This window comes from Melospiza melodia, chromosome 19 (assembly GCF_035770615.1).
Source record: "Melospiza melodia melodia isolate bMelMel2 chromosome 19, bMelMel2.pri, whole genome shotgun sequence".
NCBI classification, from domain to species: Eukaryota; Metazoa; Chordata; class Aves; order Passeriformes; family Passerellidae; genus Melospiza; species Melospiza melodia.
Window position 1 is genome coordinate 7175149 of NC_086212.1, and position 16422 is coordinate 7191570.

The window sequence follows — 16422 nt, forward strand, 5'->3', positions numbered from 1 at the left end:
TTTCAAAGAGGGGTTTGTGCCTCCCAACCAAGTAATACTTCATTCAGTGAGAATTCCTGGCTCTTGGCACCCCCACCAGTGAACTGCCCCTGAGCTCTCCCCCGTGCCAGCAGCTCCCCATTGCCATGGGACTGTCCCCCACTGCTGGCACTGGACACACAGAGGTTCTGCAGGGTGGGCTGTGCTGGTAGGAGCAGCCTGGGAGCTGTGGTGGGTGGCTCTCCCCACCTTTGCCGGGCACTCATGTGCCCCCCTGCACCTCCACATCTGAGCAAAGCAGCCAGGACAGGGTTAATCTGTCTCCTGTCCTTGGATGTCCTGAGCACAGCACGGAAGCAGCCTCTCCAAGGAGGAGCTGTGGTGCCTTTGGAAAGCCTGGGAGCTCTCTGATGCTCCTTAGGGTAAACTTTTTGCCCATAAGCCCAAACAAGCAGAAGAATTTCACGCTGGCTGGGCTGTGCGTTGGCACGAAGGGCTCTTCAGGGAGCCAGATCGGATCTGAGCGTCTCCTGCTCATGACAGAACGGAGGTGTTGGGCAAAATTCAAATGATAGCTTCCTCCCAGGGTGCTGAGGAGGCAGCGCAGGTCGTGGTGCACCGAGCATCTCCCGGGGCTTTCTCGCTGCCCCGCTCCTGTGCTGGCGCCTGCCTCGAGCAGCGATCCGGGGCAAGGAGCTCTTGCTGCGGGGGATATTTAAAGGAACGGCGTAAAAAATGCCACAACTCTTTTAAACGTGGGCTGGGCGAGTCCTCGAGGACAGCTCGGTGCCCGCAGGGTGCACCGCAGTCGCTGTGCAGCGCACATACAAATGCGAGCGGGGCCGGAGCCGCCGAGCGCTCCTGCCCTCCCGCCGCCCCGGTCCGCGCAGCGCGGCATCCATCACCTATTTATAACTGCAGGCACCGCAGGAGGGGCACTGGACTGATGGCTTCACGCAGGCACGCTAAGTGTTGTTCTATTTCTGTGATTTGCTCTCTTCTGCACAAGCTGTTGGTCCCTCGGATGCCAGAGCACTCCGTGTAGTGTAGACAAAGACTCAGCTTTTTCTCTTTTATTAAAATATTCACCAACAGCACCCCAGTGGCAGGTATATTTACTATTTTTCCGAGCTCACCTGGATAATTGCATCTACTATTCCTTCCCAGTCTGATCGATACCCTCGGTAAATAAGATAACCTGTCAGGTCTGTTGTCACTGCAGCCAAAGGTACTTCAGCAATGAAATTATTTTGCTGAAGGAATAAATGGCTCTCACAGAGTCTGAGGGTGTTGTGACCTTTCATCAGTGACCTGAGTGACTCATCCCCTTTTTCTGTGCACACTGCAGCCTCCCACCACGCTGTAAAAGATGCTCCACCAAAGTTCTACTGCTGGGTGCCTGGAGCAATGGGGACCCAAATCCTGTGGGAGCTTTCTGCTCTGGCTGCTTCTCCTCCAGCTTCACACATGCTCTGGGCTGAGGGTTCTCATGTTATGGCCATGGCCTGTTTGTCCAACAGGGACCTGTGCACCTCCCCAGTGCCACTGTGATGTCCCCAGCACCCCCAGCCCTGTGTGCAGCAGCTCCCCTCTCCCGGGCTGTGAAGTCTCTGACACAAAGGCACGAGCCCACATCCTCAGCACAGGGCAGCCAACCCACACTTGTTCAGCAATCAGGGCTCCACTGGCCATATCAACACCCCTGAACTGAGTCAGAGCCTGATTTTATCTAATGTGTGCAAAATGAAATAAAGAATTAATCAGAATTGAGTTCTATGCATTTCGATGTTGCTGATAGCAATATTTCCTTCTTGTAGAGTGTTTTGCATGCCAAAAAAACAAACCAGTTCTGCATTTTGGAGGAAAAAAGTGGTTGTACATCTGTGCATCTGTATGTGTGCCTGATATTTCTGCCTGACTGGCTTCCCTGGGCTGTCAGCTCAAAAGTTCTCAGTAACATAACAAACCTTGACTGCATTTGCAACATATTCTCAACCAAGAGCAGTTTATTTAATGAAGCAAGAAATGCTGCCAAATTTCCAGGCTTGATCCTGATCCCATTAGTGTCAGGAGGAGAATTCCCACCATGTTTGATTTATTGGTTGGGTCTAATCTTGATGAAGGAGTTAAAAATCTGCTTTCAGCTTGATTTTGCAGACAAGACCATTGCTCCATGCTGCTGCAGCAGAGAGGCTGTGGGAAGAGCAGATACCACAGGTGAGGTTCCTCTCACTTGCTTTTAGACATCTTCAGAGTCTGGCAACAGATAGCCAAGGGAGGGAAAGGGGAATGTTCAGCTGGTCATAAGGCAGGAGCCCAAAAGGGGTGATGATTCAGGAGGTAACCATGGCACAGCTTCTCCAGGGACACTGGCCCCTTCCTGCCAGCAGCAAATGCTTGTGGGTGGCCCTGCCAGTGTCTGGCAGAGTGTTGGGAAAAGGGGAAGAACAATTATGATTGCTCTCTGCCTTCCCTGCCTGTTTACCCAGTCCCAAAAGTTCTTCCCATGCCACACGTGGCACCTGGGACAGGCTGGGTGCTGCCCTGGTTGCTCCAGGCACAATCCCACCCTCTGGTTCCAGGGATAAAGAGCCCTGGGAGGTTTTGAGAGGGGAGCTGTAGCATCTTAGACAGGATCCATGTGTGAAGATGGAAGAGCTGGACAGCTTTCAGAGGCGTGGGTGTTTTTTGAGGAAGGGAGAAGAGTTCAGAGCTCTGGAGAAGCCCAGATCTGAAGCATGTGTGCAAGGAGCAGGGACCAGGTCTGATCCTAATGTCTCAATCTTCCTCCTACAGAGAGAGAGAAGATCTCATTGGTGCATTTATGCTTTATTTTTGGTTTTCCTCTGGATGAGGTGGGAACTAGACATTTCAGCACCCTGAGTGGTGCTGAGCTGACTCCTCAGTGTGTGCCTGTCACAGATCACTCCCCACTGGCTGCCTGCAGCCTCCCAGCAGTTTTCTGTCTGCAGAGCACTGGGAAGATCATCACCACTCCCTGAGCAGGCAGGCCCCTGCTCCAGCCCGCAGGCCAGCTGGCTCCCAGGCTCCCATAAAGCTTTAAAAGAAGGCAGACAACTCACAAGTGAAAGCATGAGGTGTTTATTTGCACTGCAGACATATTAACTGCACTGAAAGCCAGCTGTGCTCCCTCCTCTGCCCAGCTAAGGTGGGTTTGTGTAGGAGCAGCTGACAGAGATAAATGTCAGGAAAAGAGCACAACATCCGTCCCTGGGCCAGTGCTTTCCCAGAAAGGGCTCATTTTAACTCACAGTCCACTTCCTTCAGCTGGCCTCCAAAAGCTGCTGCTGCTGCTGCAAATTACATTATTGAAGTGTTTGAGCTGGTCATAGTGGGTAACACCGAGATAAAAATGAAAATACTGCTTGGGAGCCTCTGTTAACCTTAACAGCAGAGATCTGTCACCCCTGGTGATGATAAATCTCACCATCACATCCTGCCTTCACAAGCCTTCATACCAGGGCTGCTTCTCTTTTTATTTGCACATCTAATTTTTACAAGTCATATCTAATGCCCTCTCAAGGCTGGATGCAAGATGCAAGCACCCACCTGAAGATTTGCAAACTCTCTTGGCATTTTCCTGCTGAAAGCAGGAGTTCAGGCTACTGCAGTTATTCACCTTCCAAAATAAAACCCCGACCAATAGCCTCCAAAAACTTTAAAATGCCCATTTGTTAGTTCTGCCATGTGCTCTTCCAAAAGAGAGGAAGTGATGCCAAAAATGTATTTTTCTTCTGCGAAGGAGGTGGGCAGTAGAGGATCCCACAGATCCTGAAACAGCTCAATCACCCAGGAACTGGCACAGCTTGGTAATGTACTTAAAAGCCGATTTTTAAATGAATATTTCCATTTCCAAAGCTCTTCCTCCACTGCAAAAATTTGCCCTCTCAGCTGTTCTGCAATGCAGGACCTCTCCTTAGGTGAAAGAGGGAATGCTGTCTCAAACCCATGTACAGTAGAGGAGGGAGGATGCAGTGGAGGGACAAGGTGTCACTCCCTCCATCCCTTAGTCACACAGGAGCTGGAAAGCAAGGGGATGTTAACCAGCTCAGCCTGCTGCAGCAGAGGCTGGAGGGAAATACTGTGGACTGGAGCAAATGTGATCATCTCTTTCCATAGCCAAAATAGTCGGGTTGAGTAGTTTTGCTTCTGAAATCTGGTCCCAGTTTTCTCTCAGATGCTGACAGTCCTGCCTGTCCCTTGTGTGCACAGAGCCCATGACACTGCTGTCACCATCTCTGCAAAGCAGGTGGGGGCTGCCCCCAGGGAGGCGCCAAGCACAAGCTGATGTGGCAGAAGCAGGGGGGTGTCAGGTACCTCAGAGCTCATTAGAAGCCTCCCCCTTACAAAGAATGTCGTTCCTCTTCTCCTCAGCTGCCTGGCCAGAGGTTTTGCTCGGGAAGGGTGGCCTCAGACACTGTCTGGCACTTTGGCTGATGCTTCTCATTCGTGACCTCCAGTCTTTGCTGGTGATCACATAGAGCAGGGGGTTGAGGGCACTGTTGAGGCTGGCCAGGCCCCGAGTCACCTGGTAGGAAACATAGACATCCTTTGAAGCCTGTGTGCAGGACTCTGGTGGCCGCCAGCGAAAAAACAAGTTGAGGTTTCTGAAGATGTGGTATGGGAGGAAGCAGATGGAAAAGAGAACCATGACGAGAATCACCAGCCCGATGCTTCTCCTCCTGAGGCTGGCGTCCACGCTGTCATTCCTGCAGAGCACGAACACCACGTGGCAGTAGCAGCCGATGATGATGAGGAACGGGATGACAAAGCCCGTCACGGTGACAGCAAAGGTGTAGGGCAAGTAAACGTGCAGGTGCTCCTGTCCCGTCGTGTCGTGGCACTTCGTCCTGTTGCCGTCCGCCTTGCTGAAGGCGAGGTCGGGAGCTATCTGTGCGATGACCCAGAGCCACACCGCCACGCTGAGCCACACGGAGGAGGCGGCACCCCGGCACCTGCCCCGCACCTTCAGCGGGTGCACGATGCCCAGGTAGCGGTGGATGCTGATGCAGCTGAGGAAGCCGATGCTGGCGTACAGGTTGACGTGGAAGAGGCTGCGGGTGATGCGGCACCAGGGCTGCCCGAAGATCCACACTCTGCCTCGGCGGTAGTAGCTGACGAGGAAGGGCAGGGTGCTGACATAGAGCAGGTCGGCCAGCCCCAGGTTGCCCACCAGCAGGCTCAGGGGCTGGCGGGCACCGTCCCGGGGCCCCGTGCACAGGTGCCACAGCCCCAGCCCGTTGCCCAGCAGCCCCAGGGGGATCACGGTCAGGTACACGGCGGGCAGGAAGCGCTGGGCGAAGGCGGAATCCACGGGGCAAAGAGCCCGAGTGCCATTGCCGGGCCACGTGGAGAGAGCGTCCGCGGCCATCGGGGGCTGCGCCAGCCGTGCCTGGGTGGCAGAGGGTGGCAGAGCTCGGGGGCACCGGTGCCGCGGCAGCTCCGTGTCCTCCGGCACAGGCTGCGGCTCCCCTCGCCTCTCCGCTCCGGCTGAGCCCGGCCCGGGGCTTCAGGGCGCTGGACTTTCCCCGGGACACGGGGAGGATGTGCCGAGAGCAGCCTCGGCCGAGCGGCTTCCGCCACTCCCCCGGCGCCTCCCCCAGCCCGCTCGGGGCCGGGGTCACCCCCGGCTGGTTCGGGGTGCCTGCAGGGAGCAGGAGGAAGGGAGGAGGCACAGGGATCCCTGAGGAGGAGAGCCAAAGCTTTCAGCCTGTTCCTGTTCTGTTCCACTCGCGGTCAGGAGAAACCTCCCAGTTATCCACACCGGGGGATGGAAGCTTGCACCCCATGAGCCGCTCTCCATGCCATTCCTGACAGCCTGTCTCCTGGCTGCGAGGCTCACAAATACCGGGAGGGCACTGGAAGTGTTCCATGGGGCTCCTGCTGCCATCGCCGGTGCCGCGGGCAGTGCCAGCAGGCAGAGATGCACCGGGCTGGCTGCCGCAGCACAGACAGAGTGAGCCCTGCTCAGGAGCTGCCCCCTCCCTACAGCTGCTCCTGCTGCCTACTTCCATCTCCTCCCCAAGCACAAGAACTCTTTCCCCGTTCCTCCTTCGAGCCGTCCAGACCTGTGCAGGGAGGACGTGAGACGGGCTGTGCCCTTCCTTTCCCGTCACAGGAGACACCCAGATAATGCGAAACTGGACCAAGGACTAAAAGCAGCGACCCCAAAGCAGACCCCGAGGAAGGGCAGCCCCTATCGCATTGCTGAGCCGCTGCTGCAGCATAAACGGGGCCAGAAGTCACTCGGATCTGCAGGCGCGGAAGCTGACGAGGAAGCAATGAGAGGTTTACCCTGAAAAGCCCTTTCGACCTTGGGGAAAGGGCTTGAGGTGAAGGGCTAGGCTCTGGAGAGACCGCGTCCGCTTGCTTTCCGGGAATTGAATCCGGGCAGGGGCGGGAGGAGGCTGGTATCTCACCGGCCAGTGGGGAGGAGGAGGAGGAGGAGGAGGAGGAGGAGGGAGGCTGAGTCCAGCCCAGCCATCCCGACCCGCGTCCATCCCTCCCCCGGAGCGGCCGAGCATCTCCTCTGGACCACGCTCGGGGACACGGTGGGCAGGCCCAAGAGGCAGAAGGGGATGGGGGTTAGCTGAGTGTTGAGGGTACCAGTGTGTTTGTTGACTTCAGAAAGCGCTTGCTGGAGCAGATAAGCGGTGGGAAATGTGTGTTATTTCCTGCCGGTGCAGTAAAATCTCACCGTTGTGGGTGTGCCGCCGAGAAGGTGAAGTGTGGAACTGTTTCCTTGTGGTGAAGATACGGCTTTGCTGCGGTTTGCAGATGCTCTGGTGGGTGTGTGCCGCTGGAGTGACAGCAGCAGGGGGGTCCTTGGGGCTGCACCCCTCAGGGAAGTGACCCCGTCCTGCCCTGCTCCTGCCCTGCTCCTGCCCTGCTCCTGCCCTCTTTGTCTTTGTGTGCTTCAGCTGCTCCTGCAGCCTGGGCTCGGGGTGGCACTTGCAGAGCAACTTTATGGAGCTGTGGAAGGGCAGCAAGACGAGAAGAACAGGAACTTCCCCAGAGCATCTACCTTTGGGGAAACTGAGGCAGAGACAGCAGCTGGCTGGGAGGGCTTCTGTGATCATGGGAACGGTTATGAGCTGCTCTCAGCAGTGAGGGCAAAGCTTTCCCTGTCCCAGGAATGAAAGCTTGGAGTTGGTGCCTCCTGCTGTGGGAAGAGAGGAGCAGGGCAGGGCATGGGGAGCTCTGTCCATGGGGAGAGCCCCATGCCCTCCACATCTCCTGTTCCCTGGACCCTTTGGAGGCACAATCACAGAGCTTTTCCCTTGTGCCTGCCTCCTGTGTGATTTAGGTGTTCATTTGACCCATGGTTTCACTCACAGTCCAGGTGCTACTGCCAGCTCTGCCCAAACATCCTGCATGAGGATGCTCCCCTCTGGCTCCTGGCTCTGGCAGGCAGCAGCAGTGCTGATGTCAGGATGAGAACACAGGGCCAAGACAGCTCCTGCAAACACACAACCTGAATCATGTGTTTCCAGGAAAAATAAAAAAAACATTTGATCTACTTGATTTTTTTTTCAGTTGAGTGCCGCATTCCTGTGCTCAGTTTCTGAAAATGTTTCACTGTAACAAGGGGCTCATCCAGCCCTCTCTCACCCAACTCTATGCATTTAAAATCATCAATCATGAGAATGGCTTGGAACAGCAATTCTGATGCATGTTGTTTACTCATCCAGCAGGACAGTTTTCCTTCAGCTGCTGCGTGTGCTTGCACAGAAATGAGCTGTGCTCTGCTGCTCATCACTGGCTCACGAGTGTGGTTGGCACATCCCAGGCTGTGTGCAGATGTGCCTTGAGGATAGGAGTGAATTTTCTTTCAGTTTGGGGATTTTTATCCTTACACATCACCTGTGGATGGGGTGGAATATTCCTCTGTTGCCCCACACGAGCAGGCAAAGCCAGGACCCTGCGTCAGAGCCTCAAATAACCACGTTTCCAGGGTAGCAGGGCTTTAGAGAGAAATATTGTGAGACTAGCAATCAAACTGCAAGAGCTGATTTCCCTGTATTCATAGGGAAAAATAACTCTGATTTATTTGGAATCATTAATTCATTATTTAGATGCTTAGTGAATCAGAGAGGCATTCTGCAGGGAAAAAAAAAAAAGATAATTATAGCAGAGGTGTGTTGAATCATTTGTTTGAGATGAGAATTGCAGGTTGCTGCCTAAAAAGTGACCTTCTGATTTTTACCATCACCCAGAGGTGGCTAGGCAGGATCTGGGAGTGTGTGACAGCCCTGGCAGCTCACCCAGCCTTGGTGGCCGAGTCCCAACATACTTGAACAAGAACTGGCTTAGAACCAGGATTTTCAGTACCCACAATGTGTTTTATCCATGTCAGTCGAGAAATGTGGTAGTTTTGAAGTCTACATGAGCTTTGGGTCACCACTTGTTTGGCATTGCCACCAGAGAACTGAAAAAGCCAACCCAAGCTGTTTGTTCTGCAATTTGCTGCCTGCTGGAGGTTCACCATGTGCCCCACATCAAACAGAATTAATGATTTGTATTCAGGCTGAGCACCAGATGATTGCAGTAAATAATTCTCTTTGTAGGCAATGTATTACTGCAAGAGCAGTGAGGTTTCTTTTTTTCTTTCTCCTTTTTTTTTTTTTTTACTCCCATGAGGTGGCTGAGCCGCATCCTTTACTTTCATTTTCTTTTCAGTTCTTGCAGAGCCTGAGGGAATGAATGAGCTGCCTTGGGCCTGCTGCATTTCTGCTGCTGCAGGGGAGGCTTTTCCTTGGGCTGGAGACAGGAGCTCCCCCTGCCATTCAGGCTCTGGTCCCTTCAGCCCCAGACCTGCCCTGCTCAGGAGCACAGTGAGCTGGGGATGGTGCTGCACCACGCTGGGGAAATCCCAGCCCAGGGGAATGGAGGAAGTGTGGGCCTGGCAGTAGGAGGGATGAGCTACAGGGGAGTTTGGGCATTGATTTTTGGGAGCTAAGAGGCTGTTCCTGTGGCTGCAGACACAGCAGCAGTGCCATGCCCTGCCCTGCCCTCCTGCACATCCCAGCACTGGAGACCTGGGCACTGCTATGGCCAGGGCTGTGCCATCAGCAGAGCTTATGGCTGGGTTAGAGTGAAGGATTTAACCCAGGATGTAATAAAGTGTAATATTGTGTTCAGTGCTTTGATTCACATTTTTTTCTTTTTCCTTCTCTTACTCTAAGCAGCCTGAACTGAGGTGCCTCCAAGCTGCCCCACCCTGTGCCAGGACTTTCCTGCACCCACCGAGCTGGCCCTGAGCAGCAGGGCTGGGCTCGCCCTGCACACACAAGCTCCACTCCTGGATGAGCACATCTTTATTTTTAGTTCCAGAAATACCCATCTAAGAAGTCCATCTCTCACCTGGACGTGTCACCCAAACCGCGGCTCCTTCCAGCTGCGCGTTCCCTCTGCACATCTGTGCGAGGCCGTTAGAGGGCATTTGGGTTTCACTTTCCATCACCCAGAAGCACTTTTCCCTGGGACAAAGTACAGCCAGAGCAGCCGAGCAGCTCTCCTGCGCCGACTCCTGCATGGCTGGAGCAGCTCCAGCCCGTCGGGAGACGGCCCCGACTCATCTTTGCGATTTGTTTTCCCTTTTCCCTGCTTCTCCCTTGGCCCCGGCTCGAGGGGAATGTGCTTGGATGGCAGGCGGGTCTGTCTGCTGCTGTCTGAGCTCCTGGCTTGCCGAAGCCCTGCCAAACCACCAGAGGAGGAGGCCAGGCAGAGCGGGAAGGCTCGTGTTTATTCTGGAGGGATGAGGGGAAGGTGAGTTAGAGCTGCCATCAGCAGGACCCTGCCCGTGCCCGGGAAGGCAGGGTGGGTACCGTGGGCTGGCTGAGCTCCTGCGTGGCTGAGCAGCTCAGCCTGGTGTGGCAGTGACTTGTGGGGTCACAGGGAGCTCGATGACCTGCTCCCTCCCTGGGGGGCCAGGGCGTGAGGGTTCCCTGCAGGGATTTTGGCTTCCAGGTGCTGGAGATGGTCTCTCCTGAAGTCCCTGCAAAGCAGAGCTGTGTGATGTGGCAGAGAAGGAGCATCACCTCTTCAGAAGCCTCACTGCTCCAGGAAAGGACCAATTCCTGGTTTCTTGGGTGGTTTATGCTTGGAACAGGATTTCCCCATTTCCCATTTCATTCAGCCTAAGGAACTCGGAATGCTGCCCAGTACCCCTGCCTGGGGCAGCGGGGTGTGCAGAGGAGGCAGGTGATGGGTGACACGGGGATCTTGTTCTCTGTTTCCAGCCTCCTTTGCAGCCAAAGTCCATCATTTCTTCTCTGTTTTCCCAGTGGAAACAGCCTCCATCTTCACCATAATCACAGTGCCATGGGTTTGTGCCTGACTCTTTGCAGGATGAGGTGTTGGCTCCAGGGTGAATCCAGGGTGGGCACAGCTACAAAAGACCTCCTCTTGCCCTCTGGAAAGGCAGAATGGAGATCAGTGGGGACATGGGGAGGGCTGGCGGTGTGTACCCTGCATGTAGCATGGCAGTGCAGGGGGAAAGAATTGGGCAGAAAGTGCCACCTGCACACCAGAAAGGCAGAGTAGCACTGTGTCCACACTGGGGTTGTGCCAGGCTAATAAAGGATGGCAGAAGCACCTCCCGTGTGTGCCCAGGGAGCCAGGCAGGAGCTGCAAATCCATCTCTGGCCGTAGGGGCAGAGCTCACCTGCGTGGCATCCAAAGAGCTCCTGGATTCAAACATCCAGAGACCCCAACATTCTGGTCAGCACCTCCATGGGCTGTCTCAGGAGATGGCTTATGTGTCCTGAGACACGCTCAGCTCGTGGCTGAGGAGGGCTGATGGGGGCCCACAGGTAAGAATTGCTGGCCTTCCCTTTGTCATCACCCGCGTGCCCCCCGGAGGAGCAGCCCCCAGCCCCACTCACCGCGGGCAGCGCTGCGGGCAGGGCCGGGCAGGGCCCGGCCGAGCAGAGGCGCCGCTGGGTCTCCAGGCGGCACAGGCGGTTCTGGTTGGACACGCGGCTGGCAAAGCCCAGCCCGCAGGTGGCCGAGCAGGGGCTCCACTCCGTGCCCCATGGCGGGCAGGGGTACCGCAGCAGCGGGGACACCGCCCCGGGGGCTGCAAGACACGACACGGGAGAAAGGGGGGTTGGAGGCAGGTGATGTGCACGCTGTGGTGCTGCAGGGAAAGAGACCTGGGAGGCGTCCCCTGCTGGCGTTTCACAGCCTGGGGTGAAGGCGCCATCCCCAGAGATTTCCGTGGGCATCCCTGTCGCAGACATCTTTTATGAGAAATCATCTCCTTAGGATTTTTCCTCCTGAGAAGCTGAGAGGCCTCAGGAACAAAATGTAAACAATGGTTATTCCACCTGCTGCTGTGGAATGCAGCAGGTGGATCTGGGATTGGCCCATGTTGGTTGTTTCTAATTAATGGCCAATCACAGTCAGCTGGCTCGGACACAGAGCCCGAGCCACAAACCTTTGTTATCATTCTTTCTTATTCTATTCTTAGCTAGCCTTCTGATGAAATCCTTTCTTCTATTCTTTTAGTATAGTTTTAATGTAATATATATCATAAAATAATAAATCAAGCCTTCTGAAACACGGAGTCAGATCCTCGTCTCTTCCCTCAACCAAAAACCCCTGTGAACACCATCACACATCCCCTCCTTGGTGCTGGCCTGCATCTCACCTGCCCTGGCATCGCGGGGCAGGGGCTGCTCCCGGGCACCTTCGCAGACCCACTCGGGGCAGCACTTCCCTGGGATCTCCACGCGCCGGGGGAAGGGGCAGTCGGGGCTGGGCAGCCGCACGTCCTCCTGGCACAGCGGGATGCAGGTGAAGCCCCCGTCCAGGCAGTGGCACTGGATCTTGCAGCTGGGCTGGAAAACCTCCCCGTCTCGGTAGAGCCGGCCATTCACCTCGCAGCCCTCCTCATCGTCCTCAACTGCAAGAGACAGCCGGGGAGCCCGTGAGGGACAGAGGGACAGAGGGACAGAGGGACAGAGGGACAGAGGGACAGAGGGACAGAGGGATGGGGATGGCAGGGGCAGTGCTGGGGGTAACTGTGGGGCTGGACAAAGGGATTGAGGTGGGGGGATCAAAGAATTGATCAAGTGGTGTGCAGGGCAGACATGGGTGTGCAGCAGCGTGTTCATCACTCAGTCCCCTCCCCTCCCCTGGCTTTTCATCTCTCTGTTTTTTCAAAGCTTCAGCTCACAAGCTGTGAGAACCCCCCTGCCCTTTGGCTCTGACCCTGCCTACAGAATTTCCAGGCTGGGAAAAGTTTCTCTGAGATTCCTCTGCAGGACCCCCAGGCTCCAGCCTTGGCATCCCTGGAACCCCCTGTCCATTTTCACTGAAACCACCCTGAATTCTCAGCCAGAAAGCAGCACAAGAGCTGGCAGGAGATGGGGCACAGCCCCACGGCCAAGCTGCATGCACCATCCTCAGGAAAGCTGCTCTCCCAGCCTCACCCCCTCCCCCGGTGGTGCTGAGGGATGTCTGTAGCCATGTGAGGCCATGGCTGGAGCGGGGCTCTGTGCTGGGCTGGACTCTGGGGGTACCCCCGGGGAAAGGGGACACCCTGTGCTCACAGTTGCAGGTGCCTGCTGTGCCCGCAGGTGCTGAGCTGTAGTCACAGACGAGGCCCTGGCTCTGGTCACAGACGTGCAGGAAGTCGCAGGGCTCTCCCAGGCGCCGGGCACAGACCTTGCAGCAGCCACAGCCGTCCAGGACCAGCGGGGAGCCGCGGGGACAGCGCGGTGGCACCCAGGGACAGTAGCAGGGCCGCCGGCACAGCTGGGCACAAACCTGTGGGGGCAAAGCTGAATCCATACAGGTGGTTTTGGCTAGCAGCTGCTTTGTCACTGGGACAGCCAGGTAACTTTTGTCACTGGGACAGCCAGGTAACTTTGTCTCAGCCATGGGGACATATTTTTGGTGAAGGGAGGCCCCAAGTCTATGGGAATACCTCAAAGCATCTCAAAGCTACAAAGCTACTGTCCCCTTTGAAGGGCACCTATGGAAAACCATGGAGAATCAAGGATGCTCAGAGGCTCAGCACTCTGAAAGATGGGGTCTTTAGTGCGCCACTGCTCTGAACACACAGGAGAATGGAGTTACAAGGTGAACAACCCAGGCAGTGGTGGTTATTTAGTGAGGTCAGCAGCCCCAAACAGCCCTGTGGGAGAGAGGAAGGGAGGGAGGTAAAGCAGCCCACCCCCATGCCTGCCCCCAAGGCAGCAGGCTGTGGCCAGCCCAGGAGAGGTGGCTTTGCACCTGAATTCATGTGGGGAGTGCACAGCACCTCACTCCTTACAGTCTCAAGAGCTCTCATTCATGCCAAAACAGGACATTGCATCAGCAGTGGGGATCTGAAGCCAGGCAGAGCTCACTGCAATCCTCACTGGGCCAGCTGCATCCTCTGCTTGTCCCTGGCTGCAGCATCCTCACCTGGCCTGGCCCACTGGGCAAGGAGCCCAGAGATAGGCACGTTTCAAGGACTGGCAGCTGTTTTCCCTTGTGCCTAGACTGAGTAATCCCTTTGGCAGGGCTGTGCACTGCAGTCCTCTGCCTGCTCAGCCAATTGTCTGCCAGGGAGGTGCCCACAGGAGTTCACCTGGGCAGGTGGATTTTATACCCTTGGCTCATCCTGCTTGCACAACCACCCTGGCCCCACCAGCTCTTTTAGGCAGCTCTTGGGCTCCCATCATGTCACATGTGACAGAGCTATTGCACATAGAGCCTGAAGCCACAAGAGCTGGCTCTGCAGTTTGGGAGTGAATCCTCTGCTAGTGAATCTGCAGTTTGGGAGTGAATTCTTCACCAGTGCTGGCCTGACAGTGCTGAGAGCCCCCTGGCAGCCCTGCTGCTCAGCACCATGCACATACTGCTGGGTGCAGGGCCAGCACAGCAAACCTGCAGCCAAAACATTCATCCCTGCCCTGGTCTAGGTACTGCTGTGACTGCTGAGTCTGCCAGGAGATCAATGGGCTCAGCCAGACCATGTAGGTTTTAGATACCACTTTTCTTTTTCTTTCAGTTTCTCCCAGGGGCACCAGGTCTGACATGATGAGTCTGACAGACAGGGTGGCTGCTGCTGCTCTATCTGTTCCCCATTTGCAGCAGTTCAGATGCTTTTCCTGGGGCTGTAGGTGTGTCAGTGCCAATAACTGGAGTTAAAATATGGATTGGGATGGGGTAATCTGGGTCTTGTCCTAGTTCTGCCAGTGAGCAGCATTATTAATGTGGCAGGGACTGAGGGACTGGCTGTGGTGGCCAGGTTTGGGCTGGCAGCACGATGGCCCTTAGTGATTCTCCAGGCACTCGTGAGCACCTGGGGCAGGAATCACTGCTCCGTTACAGTTTGCCAAGGGCATTTTTCAACTTTCAGGAGGTTGTTATTACAAATCAATGTTTTAGAAAGATTAGCCAAGCCATAAATCCATTTCTCCCTGCTCCTTGTAATTTACTTGTCTTTAGATGACAATGTGGCTTCTGTCAGAGATCTGAACTCTGGGAAAAGACTCAAATAGGCATGACATGGCCACAACATCCCTGCCTGGGGATTCAGGCAGCAATTAGAAATTTGAGCTGAGATGCCCGACATTTTTCAACATTCCTGTTCTCTGCACAGGCAAATATTTTCACACGGAGTCCAGGAGAAAAAAAAAAATAAAATTAATAAAACCTCTACAACAACCCAAATCCCATTGGAGGCACTGGCTTGGCGTGAGCATTCCGAGAAGCGGGGAGAGCTGAGTAATGCCAGGGCTGGTGCTCGTGGCTTGGCCCCTGCCTCGGGAGCCTGGGCGGGGATGGAGGAGCCTGCAGGAGCCCGGAGGAGCCCGGAGGAGCCTGGAGGAGCCGCTGCCGCCCCGCTGCTGCTCGCTGCCTGCCGGGGACCGAGCGCGGAGAGCGGCAGGGGCGCGCAGCGCATTGCCGGCATTCCTGCGCGCTCCGGGCATTCGTGGCGAGCCCCGGGCCCAGGAACGCTCCGACCCCGCTGCTGCATCCCAAACTCCTCTCCGAGCACAGCTCTGCCCCCTGCATCAGCGCAGCCCGGCTGCCGGGCTCAGGGCTGGTGACACCCCGTCCCTCCTGCAGCCCTCTCCGGGGGCTCCTCGGCTGAAGCTGCCCCGGTGCCCCGAGTGCCTTACCTTGGAGAGGATGCAGAGCAGGGACAGGAACAGGAGCTGCTTCTCCAGCTGGAGGCTCATGCTGCTCTCCCCGTGCCACTTCAGCACATCACCCCCCAGGCAGTTTGGAGGCAGTGTTCGCAGGTTTTTAAAGCCCAGAGTAGGTCCTGCTGGTGTTTATACTCTCCCTGCTCTGATGTCACTCACAGGCTCCAATATAAACATGAGTAGGTTTGGACAGGCCTCAAGATTTTCTTTTTTTTTCCTTTCTTTCTTTTTTTTTTTTTTTTTATTTTTTTTTTTATTTTTTATTTTTTTTATTTCCAGCCCACATTCCAGCTGCCATTTCCACTCTTCTCAAGGTGAGAATATGCTGTCCACAGGGACGAGGAGTGAAGGGAAGGGATGCTGTGCTGTCCCTGGAGAGCAGGCTGGGGAACCAGGCTGCTGGGGTGATCCAGCTCCTTTCCCCTAGCCTGGCAGGGAAGATTCATGCCCTGTCCTACTGATCAAAGTCTGGCCAGGCAGAGCTGGCACCTTCCCCCTGGGATTTGAAGGGGTTGGCAGGGCTGTCCCTGCTGCTGCTGCTGTGGGACAGTGCTGTGACCAGGCACCAACAGGACATCCACCCCTGTATTTAATGCATGGCAGGCTGTGGAAGAGAGGTCACCCAAAGGAGCTGGAAATGGGTTTGATGTGGTGGTGCTGCCACATCATCCCCACCCTGAGAGGGACTGTGGCCGCCTGGGGAGGCTGTGGGGTGGGGTGGGATGGTTGGATGCACACTGTGTTGCATTGTCTTGATGGAGAGGATGCTGCAGTCGGACCCTGCTGATTTCAAACCTTTTAAATGCAAATTCAGCCCCTGAAGTATTATGATCATCTTAATCAATTGTGAGAATTAGAAATCCAAGTTTGGGGAGGAAAAGCAGGTGTCCAACCATTGCCTCCCAATGCTTTCTCATTCTGCCCCGTGCAAGCTTTTCTCTTGTCCCCTGTGACTGAGGATGTGAGGCTGGCTCTTAGGAAAGACAAACCTTAGCACCTCAAGACCTACACTAGACAGAGCCACTTCCCCATACTCCCATTCCCAAACCTTATCACAAGATATGAGAGGACAACTTGTGAGCCCAGAGCTCAAAGGATGCAGGATGTCCTGCAGCCCTCCCTGGCTCCTGCAGGATGAGTTCTGGGGCCAGGACTGCTGCTCCTGTGCTGGCCAGGGGATGATCCTGGTGGCTGTGCTCAGAGTGATGAGAACTGCTGCTGGATATCAGATCTGTGATGGCCAACACACAGGAGCTGCTGGCTGCTACAAGCA

General features: G+C 55.5%; 2 protein-coding genes across 2 annotated transcripts; both read right to left on the reverse strand.

Moving 5' to 3' along the window:
- Positions 1 to 3065: 3065 nt before the first annotated feature.
- LOC134426891 (P2Y purinoceptor 1-like) lies at positions 3066 to 5404 on the reverse strand. Its single transcript, XM_063172234.1, has one exon. The coding sequence runs from the start codon at positions 5369 to 5371 to the stop codon at positions 4319 to 4321; it is 1053 nt and encodes a 350-aa protein (XP_063028304.1). The 5' UTR covers positions 5372 to 5404; the 3' UTR covers positions 3066 to 4318.
- Positions 5405 to 9316: 3912 nt separating this feature from the next.
- Positions 9317 to 15298, reverse strand: CCN5 (cellular communication network factor 5). The gene is made up of 5 exons (XM_063171986.1): positions 15123 to 15298; positions 12558 to 12774; positions 11654 to 11908; positions 10887 to 11080; positions 9317 to 10414 (listed from the first exon to the last, which is right to left on the reverse strand). Exons 1-5 carry the CDS (start codon positions 15180 to 15182, stop codon positions 10391 to 10393), a joined length of 750 nt encoding a protein of 249 aa, XP_063028056.1. The 5' UTR covers positions 15183 to 15298; the 3' UTR covers positions 9317 to 10390.
- Between the last annotated feature and the right edge of the window lie 1124 nt (positions 15299 to 16422).